This window comes from Perissodus microlepis, chromosome 23, assembly GCF_051167445.1.
Source record: "Perissodus microlepis isolate ML-2025 ecotype Zambia chromosome 23, ASM5116744v1, whole genome shotgun sequence".
Lineage (NCBI taxonomy): Eukaryota > Metazoa > Chordata > Actinopteri > Cichliformes > Cichlidae > Perissodus > Perissodus microlepis.
In genome coordinates, this window is record NC_140482.1 from 25,175,393 (window position 1) to 25,188,728 (window position 13,336).

Sequence of the window (13,336 nt, forward strand, 5' to 3'; positions counted from 1 at the left end):
CCATTGATATTGGTAGTAAAGTTAACAGCAGCAGAAAAATGGCATTAGAGACACTAAATCCACACACAGAGTGGGTTAAAGCAGTGGTGAGTCATGGTTTAAGACTAGTAGCTGACTTCAAAGTGGCTGCATCCATCTTAGCTTTAGCATTTTAGTAACATTAGCAGCAGTAGCGCCTGGAGGTGAATATTGTGGTGATTTGGCGCTCTGTAAATGAAATGAAAAGTAGCAATAATTACAACTGATATTAGCATTAATGTCATTTAAAAAAAATACAGCTTACATGTAAATATGTACATGTGTACTGTATAACAGTAGTTCTGGATCAGATGAGCACTCACACTAACGTCAGTGTTAGCAGCTCCAGCAGTGGTTTGTTTACCTGGGTGCTCTGTAGAGTCTCTGTATTCTAGCTGGTCACAGGCTGAGGGTTGCGCACCTGGAGAGATTTTGTCTTCACCCACAGAGATGTAAAAAGCACAACTGCCAGCAGAGCAATAACCAGAGAGAGTTAATATTAAAGCTGCAGAGAGACTCATAAACATGTGAACATCACTTTTTGTTAAAAGTAAATAATAGTAATAATGACATGAACATGAATATTAATAAGTTATATTAAAAAATAGGTTTAGTGTTTTATTTTTGAATTTGAAGTAGAACGTATAACACCAGAGTTTGTCATAGTGGCCCTGAGAGGTCAAACGGGATTCAGTTTAAAGTAACACCAGCAAAGAAAAACACAGCAAAAGCATACGAAACACAATGGAAACAAAAAAAAAGACAACAAAAGTTTAATAAAACACAGCTGCGGGACAGGAACACAAGCTTGCTTGCTACTATTGATGGGTCGGTCGCGAACGACGCGAGCCGGCTCCTTTTCGCGAGCTGTTTTTTTTTTTTTTTTCTCTCACCCTCTCTCTCGCACTTTTTTCCCGCTTCACTCAGCATGCAGGCCTTGTGCTTTACGCTGGGAAGGGGTGGGGGGGGGGGGCGGTAGTTACACTCAGTAGCACAGGAACAGAGCAGGAGGGAGAGAAAGAGCCAGGGACAACAAGGTCACATTAGAAAGGTATAGTAATCATCCACAACTATTTTCAGTTGCAGATGATAAAGGATTCAGAAAGTTTATTCATGCAGGCCCATATGACGGAGAATATGCATGTTCTTTTTGTTTTCATATTATAATTTATATTTAATTGTGTTGTGGTTTGCAGTGTTTTGTTGTTTCACTTTAAATTTGTAAAAGGAAAAAGCTGAAAATTGAAATAGTTAAAAGTTGAAATGTGAATAGTTGATTTTTGTATTATATGATTTATTTATTACATTTTATGTGGAGTGAATAAATAAAAGTATATTTACGGTGGCCCCTACAGACAAAGCACACACAAACTTCAAATCACGTACAAACCCTGAAGCATGTACAAACTCCAAAACACGTACAAACTCCAAAACACGTACAAACTCCAAAACGCGTACAAACTCAGAAGCACATAAAAACTCAAAACACATACAAAAGACAACAGAAGTGCTCCAGGATGCTAGGGGCAGTGTTGAACTTTTGTTACCTAGTGGCTACACAAACCAGCAAGTACCAACGACCGGATTTGGTGTGTGGTAATAACAGGTAAATGAACATTTTTTTTTTTTTTTTTATTTGACTATATATGAATGCTTGTGTATAAATACACAAAGAATACACATATGCTTTCATGCTTTCAATTGTGTAATTTAAGTGATCTAGGTAGCTCTGTTTTGGAAGTTCAGTTCATGCTAGAAATGTGTTTTGGAGTTTGTACGTGCTTTTTGGAGTTTGTACGTGCTTTGTCTCTAGGGGCCACCGCATATATTTATATATAAACATATATAAATAAAACCACTTTTTTTTTTTTACATTAGTAATTCCTTTTGTGCATAATTTTATATTGTTGTTAATAATAAATTAATTAAAGCAACAAAACAACCTGAAGAGCCGGTTCGAAGCCGAAAGAGCCGGCTCTTTTTAGTGAGCCGAACCAAAAGAGCCGGAAATCCCATCACTACTTGCTACGCGGATGACATATTGATATACCTAGATCAGCCCACTAACTCCTTGCCTCCGTTGATGAATCTATGCCAAAAATTTTAGAAACTCAAATTCTCAGTTATAACTATAGCCCTCCGGCTCACTTGGTTGATCGATATCCAATGAGATGGCAAGAAAAATCATTGAAATATTTAGGAGTTGTTATTCCTAAGGATTTAACTAAACTATTTGAGGAGAACTTTGGTTCCCTACAAAGGAGAATAGTGGGTGATATTAGACGATGGAACATGATCCCCTTTCTCTCTCTACACTCACGAATTGAATCCATCAAAATGAATATTCTGCCAAGATTATTATATTTATTCCAAACACTACCAATACCCATTGATTCAAGCCGATTCAACGAATGGGATAAAATAATATCGCGGTTTATATGGGGGGAGCGGCCGAGGGTTTGTTTTAAAACTTTACAACTACATAACAAGGCGGGAGGATGGGGGTTGCCGTCATTAAAAAAATTTTTCGGGCTGCTCAGCTGAAGACTGTGGTCAATTGGTGTGATACAAGCTACCAAGCACAATGGAAGACTATTGAGGAGAGCATGTTTTCCTCTCCAATACAAGCTGTCTTGATGGATTCGAACATTCGAGAATGTATTGACAAGGTTTGCAACCCCTGGGTGTCATGTACACTTACTGTATGGAGAAAAGTCGTGAAAGAATTTAAATTGGAACGGGATTTGGCTTTATTTAAATGGTATGCATATGACTCTGACTTTGTCCCGAATAAATTTGACTCACGTTTTAAAAGTTGGTCTGCTAAAGGGTTATCTACATTCAATTGTTTGATTAAGGGTGGGAACTTAATTAGTTTTGACACACTGAAACAGAAATACAATCTAGAAAAACAGGATTTATATCGATACTTGCAAATAAGACATTATATAAAGACAACAATCGGTGTGATGTGAAACACTAATGTGGAATTGGTAACTCTGTTTAGACAGGCGTATAGTGGGGATGACGATACAAGACTCATTTCCTTTTTGTATAATTTTCTTATAAATAAGCTTCCCCACTCAGCTGACTATGTGAAGATGTTATGGGAAAAGGAGGGAGGGGTATGTATTTCAAGGGATGAATGGTCTTAGATGTGGGAACGGCAATGGAGGAGTACTTCCTCCAGCAGCTGGAGGGAATTTGGATGGAAGTCTATGATAAGGTTCTTTATTACTCCGTGTCAAAAGGCTCATTATGATGTGAATCCTCCTGTGTGTTGGAGAAACTATGGACACCAACGAGCACATCACACCCATATTATGTGGGATTGTTCTTTGCTACGGACCTACTGGAAAGACATTCATGGTACACTACAAGGCATTTTTGACTGTACATTCCCTTTGGACATGAAGACAATCTTTTTTGGATGTATACCGCAGAACTGGTCTAAAAATGACACGTTTGTTAAGAGCTTTACTTGTTGCAAGTAAGAAAAGTATAACTAAGAAATGGTCCTTGCAAGATATACCAACTTTGTCATTATGGTGGGAAATTACGCTAGAGATTTATAGGATGGAGGAGGTAACAGCTTATGTCAATGACAGGGTGTGTTGGTTCCGTTCGTGTTGGGATAAGTGGGTCCTATATGCCAATACTCATAAGCCGAATCTTCTTTTCAAAGCTTGAAATTACCAACTTAGCTAACTGGTCACTCCCGACTGTTCAATGTCCCTTTTTATTTTTATTTTTTTAATTTAATTTTTTTTTTTCATTTTGTTTTATTTTTCCCTTGCAAATTGTGTTGATTAATGCCTGTAATCACTTTCGTGAAGTAATAGTTTAGAAATAAAGAATTAAAAAAAAAAACATGTAATAAAATAATACGATAAATAGAGTGCAACAACCTGACCAGTAGAGAGTATGGATATAGAATGTAGGTATAAATACTTTACCAGCAAAAGGGTATTGTAACTGTTTTTCCATCTGTTTTCTTGTCCTTTCGACCTCAGGCTCACCGTACTTAGAGGGGTTTTTTTTGTTGTTGTTTTTGCTGCAATATGTTTTATTACATTTAGCTCGCCTACATTGGCGATACAAATATTGATCAGTGCTAAAGTAACAGCTGTCAAATAAAAGCCTCACCCAGTATGAGAAGGATGAGGGCGGTAAGGAATAAGGCTGAGCGGTAAATGATGACCAGCTGATACTCTGATATGGAGCTGTTCTGCTGCTGATGACCTGAAACAGAGGATGGAGGGAAATGTGGAAAAGATGGAGATGAACTGAGAATCTAAAACATACAAAAAACACAGGGAGAAGTTAAATTCAGAAACTTTGATGAAGTCAGGAAGAGATGATACTAGCAGGCTGTTCCAGTCACTTTCTTAAATAATCATGTGAATATCCAACAAGAATCACTTCGGAATTTCATCAAATTATTTTTGCAAGTCTTTCTTAGAAAAGCAAACTTTACAATTTTTTTAATAAGAAAAAACTTCTGCTTACATGACACAACATGGAACGTGCTGATAAAATGAATGTCCTTTTTTCTGATGCCACAGAAGTAAAGCCTGCAGTCCTCTGCTGTCAAGTTTTTAATCACGAGTTTGTTTCCCAGGATTGAAAATTTGGTTTCAAAACCAGGAGAGTATAAAGGAGGGCCATTTGAAGAATGACTGCGTCCAATATATCCTTTGAATTGGGTGTATATCTCCATGTACCAGTATATGTCTGGGGACTGGTTGGAGCAGGTTAGAGTGACATTGGTCCCCAGCTCTCCTCTGACCTCGGTCACCTTCTCGGCCTCTGCACAGAGCAGAACCACCAACAGGATCATCCACAGGAGAACCATGATCAGCTTCAGCATCCACAACAAGACGGAGTCGTCTGAAAGCAGCTCAGCTCTGATGGACTCTGACGTCCTCTACACTTCCTGTCCCAAATGCTGACTTCAGCCTATATGACACCTGATAAAATACCACAAGCATCAAGTACCTCACAGGAAGTCTAACTTGTGCACCTTCACTTTGAACATTGCTGGATGGGTTAATATGAGAGACTTTCTGCTGCTTTCTGATTAATTTATTTTTTGAATTAATACAGAGCAAAGTATGCAATGTATAAAATAAATCTGTTTTTGCAAAGAATTACTTTTATTGGAATTTTATTAAATATCTCAGCAGTGACCCCTACAGGCAGGAGAAGGCAGTGTGTGAGTGTGTGGATAGAGCATATAGTTTTCCCATATGATGGAACAAATATATAAACTGTGATAGTAGATAATAATATTTTTTATATTTAGTACAGGAATTACAAGTTTTTCAAGTGTTGTGATTTCCACAGCTTGTTTGAAAGACGATCTCTTTTTGTTTTTGCATCATTTTGATTGTGTGATATTAATTTCAGAAGCATGAATCCATGCTACCCCCCAGTTCAGTACTGCGCATGTGCAGATGTTTTCTTCTTCTGTTTGGTTAAATGGCCATTTACTCCCCAGTGTACGAGGATATCGCCACCTGCTGACCGAGCGAATGAGCCCTATTGTAAACTGAATTAACGTCATTACAAATATGTGTTAAATTTGATTTAGTGATAGTGGAGTGTGTTTATGCTTGTCTGTGTGGAGAGGACTGTTGGAATAGTGATGATGATGTCCGCCATCACTGTCATTTGCCAGTAAACACTTAATCTGGTTGATTATGATAAACATGTGTTGTAGTTCTCCAGAGGCCTGGTAATGAACTAATCATTTGATTCAGGTGTGTTGACCCAGGGTGAGATCTAATGTATTTAGTAAACAATATTATATAGTTTACTAAATAATATAGTAAACAACAGCAGTATTATAATTTGAATTAATAAACATCAGAGTCAAAGATGATCATCATGTTTATATTTATTGTTAATTTAGGACTTTTTTGGGTTAATGGAGGTTGTGTAAAAGCGTGCTATAGAAATAAACGTTGACTTGTCTTCATCTTTGGTCTCCAAACGGTTACTGCAGAGAAAACTCAAACAAGAACCCGCGCTGAACTCGACCTTCTGTTTCACAGTGAAACAAATCAAAGAAGACCAGTTAATGAAAAAGTAACAGCAGTCACACAAGAATAAAAAGGATCTGAATCCCAAACTTGAGCTTTGAGTTTCCCAGTCAAACTTAGCTTTGAAGCACATGTTAGAAGCACTTTTACTTATGTACTTTTCGTAAAAAGATACCATACCCAAAATATTAACTCTAAAAAAGAAATCATAGGACAGTCTGTGGAGTTCAACTCCACTTTGTTGTATAGGTTAGTTTAGTCTGTACAACACAACAATAAGCATTTATGTTTACAGAAAGGTAAACTTGACGTTATAAAGGTGAGTCAGCTTTGATGTACTGGTGGGACTTACACCCTGAAGTTTGAATTCCTGGACTTTGAAAGGTTATTTTGCATTATGTTTGGGTTTTAGTTTTATTGGTAACTTGTTTTCTCATGTCCTTCCTTATTACCTTGTTTATTTAGTTCCTAAGTTCAGTGCCTGTTAATTTCCATCAGTATTTTGTTCAGGGTTTATTAAGGGTTCTTGCTTATATTGTTTTCCTTCCCTCTTGTGTGTCACGATTGGTTGCAGGGACTCAAATGCAGAGCAGGTTGTCAGTTCCAAACACAGAGTTTATTTACAACACCAAGTGCAGAATATATACAGTGGGGAGACAATCGGGGGTTTCAAGGGTCCAAGACAAGGTCCAGGGAAAAACTCTCTTGCACTTGTTCTCTTCTCCTAACTCCAACACACACATGTCCACACAGCGAGAAGGTCTTGGGAGGAAAACTATCACACAGGAAAGGCAGGTTACACAAAATCACAAGTCTCGCAGAAGCTAACATTCACAAGAGCTGAGAGGATCACTAACATGTCTCGCACAACCATCCAGCGACGAGAAGGTCTGCATCCCGTCCTTAAATGGTAGGCACATAATGGCACATAACAGCGAACAGGTGTGTGGGCCAAGGGCGAGAGCCCGCAGTGAGCTCCGCCCAGGCAGAGCGGCGAAGGAGAGAGAGAGCAACACAAAACACGTGTAGCCTTGTGGGGCCGGCTGGGCAGACAGGGGGAACATGACAGTGTGTTTGTTTTTCTGTGTGACGTTTGAGTGTCTTAGCGTTTGTCTCTTTGATTAGTAACTTCCTGCTTTACTTTGGGAGTGAGTTTTCTCCTGTGTGTGCATGACTCATTTGATTTGTACAAACATTGATCAGTGCTTAATGTGTTTGAGTTGTGCAGCAGCAGCTGTTGGCTCTACTAATGTTAAATGAATAAATAACCACATATGACAGCAGTAATGATGAAGACTGAGCGGTACATGATGAGGAGCTGATGCTCTGATGTGGAGCTGCTCTGCTGCTGATGGTCTGACTCAGCGGACGAGAGCAATCTGTGAAAAAAGAACAACAAAATGATCTGACAGATAGATGGTGTATATATAGATACGTGTGTATACTTCCCACATGAAATAACTTCCTTTATTTATTGCTTTATTGATACAGTCTTCATCAGTAGTTGTTAGTTACCATAAACATATGTCAGTGTTTTTCTTCTTTTTCTTTGCTTCTGTAGTTTTCAGCATTAAAGTAAAAAGCCTTGTCTTTACCTGAGACGAAGCACAAGGTGTCCACAAAATGAATGAGGTCGATTCTCCACCTGCCACAGAAGTAAAGCCTGCAGTCAAGTTTTTAATCATGAGTTTGTTTCCCAGGACTGAATATTTGGTTTCAAAACCAGCAGAGTAGTGGGTAAAATGACTCAGAATGACTGTGGCCGATACATGTTCTGATCTGACTGTAGATCTCCATGTACCCGTGTGTGTCTGGTGTCTGATATGAGCAGGTTAGAGTGACCTCTGACCCCAGCCCTGCTCTGACCTCGGTCACCTTCTCGGCCTCTGCACAGAGCAGAACCACCAACAGGATCATCCACAGGAGAACCATGATCAGCTTCAGCATCCACAACAAGACGGAGTCGTCTGAAAGCAGCTCAGCTCTGATGGACTCTGACTCCCTCTACACTTCCTGTCCCAAATGCTGACTTCAGCCGATATGACACCTGATAAAATACCACAAGTACCAAGTACCTCACAGGAAGTCCAACTTGTGCACCCTCACTGTGAACGCTGCTGGATGGGTTAATACGAGAGACTTTCTGTTGCTTTGTGATGAATTTTAATTATGGCACTGCCCGTACGGGACAATGTGTTGAATTTAACACTAACAAAGTCAATGTAGGTGTTATTAATTTTGAGCATTAATGGAACACAACTGGACGGTGGCAGCTTGTCCACTGAGACACAGAAAGAGGAACAAGTGGGAGAGAAAAATATTTTTAATAAAGTCAGTTCAGTAGTCTTTGTCAAATATCAGAGTGATGTACGAAATAAACATCTGTTTGGAAAGAATGACTTATTATTTTTATTGGAATCCTATTAAAATGTCTCAGCAGTGACCCCTACAGGCAAGTGTAGCTATAGAACGTGTTCTTCCGGTATGTTGAAACAAATATATACAGTGTGATTGTAAATTGTTTTATTCATTTATTTCAGGTATGTTCAGGTGTTGTCATTTGTACAGTTTGTTTGAAAGAAGATTTGTTTTTGGTTCTACATCTGTTTGATGGGGTGATTTTAATACTGGAAGCATGAAGCTCTTTTCAATCACACCAAAGTCAAAACCTCCCAGTTAATAAATAATAGATGAATATTTAAATGACACAAAAGCGTTTTTATATGTCACAAAAGCTGTGTAATTTTACAATCCATCCACTCAAAAAAGGGTTCAATCAATTTCATTGATTTTCTTTAATTTAATCATATTTATCTAAATTGAATCTAGTTGCCTAAGTAACCATGTACAGTGGGATGCAAAAGTTTGGGCAACCTTGTTAATAGTCATTATTTTCCTGTATTAATCGTTGGTTGTTACAATAGAAAATGTCAGTTAAATATATCATATAGGAGACACACACAGTGATATTTGAGAAGTGAAATGAAGTTTATTGGATTTACAGAAAGTGTGCAATAATTGTTTAAACAAAATCAGGCAGGTGCATACATTTGGGCACTGTTGTCATTTTATTGATTCCAAAACCTTTAGAACTAATTATTGGAACTCAAATTGGCTTGGTAAGCTCAGTGACCCCTGACCTACATACACAGGTAAATCCAATAATGAGAAAGAGTATTTAAGGGGGTCAATTGTAAGTTTCCCTCCTCTTTTAATTTTCTCTGAAGAGTAGCTTCAGAGTAGTATAGTTAGTAGAGTAGTTCAATATGATATATTTAACTGAAACTTTTTATTGTAACAACCAACGATTTATACAGGAAAATAATGACTATTAACAAGGTTGCCCAAACTTTTGCATCCCACTGTAAAGCATTTCCTCATATGTTACATGTCAATCTATTCTTTATTTCACTCTCATCGGTAATAATTTCACTCACTAACTTTCAAATTAAACACCAGTTATTTTTGCTCATTCTTACTTGAACTGGTGGAAAATTATTCATCACCTATTGCCACTGGCTGATGCATCACTTCCTGTGTGGACGCAGGAGAGATCAGCTATGCAGACATCTTGAATCAGGATGTCTGATTGTGTGGTAGGCTGCTGGACAATGTGGGTAAAAGCAGATGAACAGTCAAAGCTGAATGATTCATGTATTCCAGTAATTCTTTTAAAAAAGTCTGAAATGCTAATTTAACTGAGTTTCCAGGGAGTAACAGAAAAGGAGGAGGCCACTGGGTTTTAGAGCCGCCTCAGTGTGAGTAGTTGTTTCAAGTGTATAATTAACTCAGGTAATCACTTCCTTTTTCACGCTTTATTTTTACACTTTTAGACAAGCGTTGGACAAAAGAAGTATTTGTGCTAACAGAATTGTTAGCTAACTTACAGATACATAATATTATACTGCTTTAAAAACTACAAATGCTACTTCAATTACCCACAATCCTGTTTATTAGAGCTGCTTTTAGTACAACCGCAAAAATAGTCTTTAATGTATGTATGACTAAGCAGTTTACATGCAATTCTATACGTACTATAAATACAATATGCTGTTGACATTGCTGTTGACATTATATATGTTTGTACTTCAGTCACTATTGTTAGTCATGTGATACTGTTATAAATAGTGCTACCACATCCACTTAGTGCCAGTACAGTAACTGCAGCCCTTAAAGTTTCAGACATGCTTTCAATTTTTAGCTTAAAGGGTTCCAGACTCTCTTAAGCTGCACTTCACATGTTCAAAGGGTTCCAGCTGACACTTGAAGCACATCACATTTTTATATGAAGTTTTACATCATAAGTACGCAGCTGTTTTCTTACAATCCTGATAATACACAAAATGTCAATTTATGTCCTGCAGTAGATAAAAATGCATGAAAATGTGTTTTGGGGGTTAAATGTGAAACAATTGAAATTGTCCACAAAAGCAACATCTTTCAGTTTACGGGTAAAGAAGTCTTTCAGTGAGGTTTTGCCCGTTGGGACTGGATCACCTTGTTCTGAAATAAAACACAAGCAATGAGTACGGAGAAGAAGCAGTACAGTGGTGGAACTTTAAACAGTGGTAGTGTTGGTGCTGTAGTATTAGCAGTAGCAAACATAGAACAGTTATCAGAGATTAGGGTGGATGTGGCTCAGCTTATACAGTACGTCATTAGACTGCCCACATATCAGAGAGTACACATTTCACTCAGGGTGTACATGTAACAATTACTAAGTGAGACAAAAAAATGCTGTATGAATATGTTTGAATGGAGAAACCCAGTGGTCTCAACTGTTAGCTTGTCCTTCAAATGTTGATTTGTCCCACTTTGAAACCTTGAAGTGATTATTTTCACTCTTGTCTCTGTTTTTGTTTGTTTGTTTGTTTGTTTTTTATGGAGCTAGAAGTGACCACTGTAAACTCATCAGGCAAATGTTAACTGAGCTCAGAGATCAAGTGAGGAATAATTTACCTGCGCAGCCCTCATTGTGTCTGTGTTCTCATAGATGTGAAGTGAAACATTATTCTTCTGGATCCTTCTGGATTTCCTCTTCAAACACAACACTGCACAAACAGCACCTGCAACAGATCACTGAGTCACGTCACCATCAAACTCACAATTACACAAGACGTGTGGACTTTCTGATAAATGTTTCTCAGTCACTTTACTTTAGTGTGATTATGTTCATTAGAAAAATGACCAGGCTTCAGATAAACACTTATAGATTTGGTAGAGAGTCTGTTCAAGTGTCTTATCTATGATGGCTCACTTACCCAGTATTACAAAGACGACAACAGCAACAGAGACACAGATGATGATGAGCTGACTGAGCCTGCAGTCGTTTTGGGGGTCGGTGATGTGTAGGGTGACATCTGACAAAAAAAGAGGAAAGATGAGCTGAGAAACTGCCATGACCTTTCTTTGCGTTTTCACTAGAGTAAAGCTCACACTTTAAAACTGTTTTTGAACTTTATTATTATTTAGAAGTGATCAACTATAAGCGTCAATAGTTAGTAAACAGTTTTGTAAAGCAGTGGATATGTATGTGTTATGTTTGTTTTTCTTGCTCACTAGGTTCAGATGATTGAGAGGTCTCATTGTCATTCTCACAGTGCACTGAAAGTTTTCATTTTTAAGTGTGCATGGTGAAGTGTTTTATTTTAAATCACCATCTTTTTAAAAGTTAAACAGGTTTTTAGTTTTTTTGTAACCAGATAAAGTGCAAATGAAACTAACCAGTGAGATTCAAAGACAAAGCATCCAAACACGAGACAACCTCTGGGCTGGTAAACTTGTTACGTTATTTATTATCTCCTGTCCTAATGTGGACTCAATCACCACCAACAACACCAAGGACACCTTGAGAGAATTTACTTTTTGTTTTTTAAAAGAGAGAAAATAGCTAGACACTTCCTTGAATTTGTGGTGAAAGTGAGTGTCACCAAATCAAGTGTTAGACATGTTTAGATCAACTACTTTGACCTTTAAAGTGGAAAGCTTAGAAAAGACAAAAAAGTAGTAGATGTGATAAAGTGTGGATTCAGAAAATTTCCAGATGAGTGAATTTTGTTTAATTTTAGGACTTACTAACACCCATACAGGTCGGAGTTGAGAACAAATATTGATATTTAAAAATAACCTAACCACATGATGCAGTATTTCCATACACACAACAAGACCTCACATTCAACAGAAATAGAGGAAAATATTTCAGAAAGTGGCAAACAGAATGTTAACTCTGAGATGTGCTGATACAAAATGTAATGTACTGCAAAGAAATCCAGGCCTGAACACCAGCGAGACGCAAAGAAAGCTGTTCAAATAAAATTAAAATCAGTCAATTAAAAAAAAAAAAAGCCCATGATGTGAGAATGAAGCTACTTCACACTGTGTTACTCCAGGTGTTCCTCCATACAGGACGTAATGTAAAACAAAACAAAACAAAAACTTTGGCACTTACTTGACACGAGGTGGAAAGTGAGATGCTGTCAGGTTTTTCAAAATATGCTTTACCGCTAACGGATCATGGGGCCTGAACAATAAATAATAAAGTTAAATAAACTCTGGCACTTACCTGAGACGAGGCGGAAAGTCTCCACAAACTGAACGCTGCCATCTCTCTTGATGCCACAGAAGTAAAGCCTGCAGTCCTCTGCTGTCAAGTTTTTAATCACGAGTTTGTTTCCCAGGATTGAAAATTTGGTTTCAAAACCAGGAGAGCAGTAGGTAGAGCCTGCTGAGGAAAAACTGCGGCCAATACATGCTCTGAACTGACTGTGGATCTCCATGTACCAGTGTGGGTCTGATGTCTGATTGGAGCAGGTTAGAGTGACATCGGTCCTCAGCTCTCCTCTGACCTCGGTCAGGTTCTCGGCCTCTGCACAGAGCAGAACCACCAACAGGATCATCCACAGGAGAACCATGATCAGCTTCAGCATCCACAACAAGACGGAGTCGTCTGAAAGCAGCTCAGCTCCGATGGGACAGACAAAGAAGTGCTCTGTACTTCCTACTTTACATGGTGAGTTTGGCTGATGTCACATCTGAATTAAAAAAAAAAAGAAGAAGAAAATAAAAACCACTGACACCTCAGAGGTGTCACAGGAAATGAAACCTTTTCAAACTTCAGTGAGCACTGTGCAGTTCAGGTTAACACTGCTTTTAAAGTTAATCTGACTCTAACACCTCTGTGCTGTTTCCTTCTGCTGCTCCCACTGACAGCAGTAAAACTACTTCATTTACTTGTACTTGAGCAAGAAAACATTAAAGCAAGCAAAGCAAATGAA

General features: G+C 38.2%; 1 protein-coding gene across 1 annotated transcript; it reads right to left on the reverse strand.

Annotated features, from left to right (window-relative positions):
- Positions 1 to 9,061: 9,061 nt before the first annotated feature.
- LOC146361562 (uncharacterized) lies at positions 9,062 to 13,114 on the reverse strand. Its single transcript, XM_084920765.1, has 4 exons — positions 12,625 to 13,114; positions 11,324 to 11,422; positions 11,022 to 11,128; positions 9,062 to 10,565 (listed from the first exon to the last, which is right to left on the reverse strand). Exons 1-4 carry the CDS (start codon positions 12,986 to 12,988, stop codon positions 10,527 to 10,529), a joined length of 609 nt encoding a protein of 202 aa, XP_084776891.1. The 5' UTR covers positions 12,989 to 13,114; the 3' UTR covers positions 9,062 to 10,526.
- Positions 13,115 to 13,336: the final 222 nt, after the last annotated feature.

What these genes read in the sequence shown, in the direction of transcription:
- LOC146361562 (XM_084920765.1), bottom strand. Translation starts at nt 12,988, where the DNA reads ATGCTGAAGCTGATCATGGTTCTCCTGTGGATGATCCTGTTGGTGGTT. An exon ending in GACTTTCCGCCTCGTCTCAG is followed by an intron (nt 11,423 to 12,624) that starts GTAAGTGCCAGA and finishes TTTTTTTGTCAG; the next exon opens with ATGTCACCCTACACATCACC. An exon ending in ACACAATGAGGGCTGCGCAG is followed by an intron (nt 10,566 to 11,021) that starts GTAAATTATTCC and finishes GTTTTATTTCAG; the next exon opens with AACAAGGTGATCCAGTCCCA.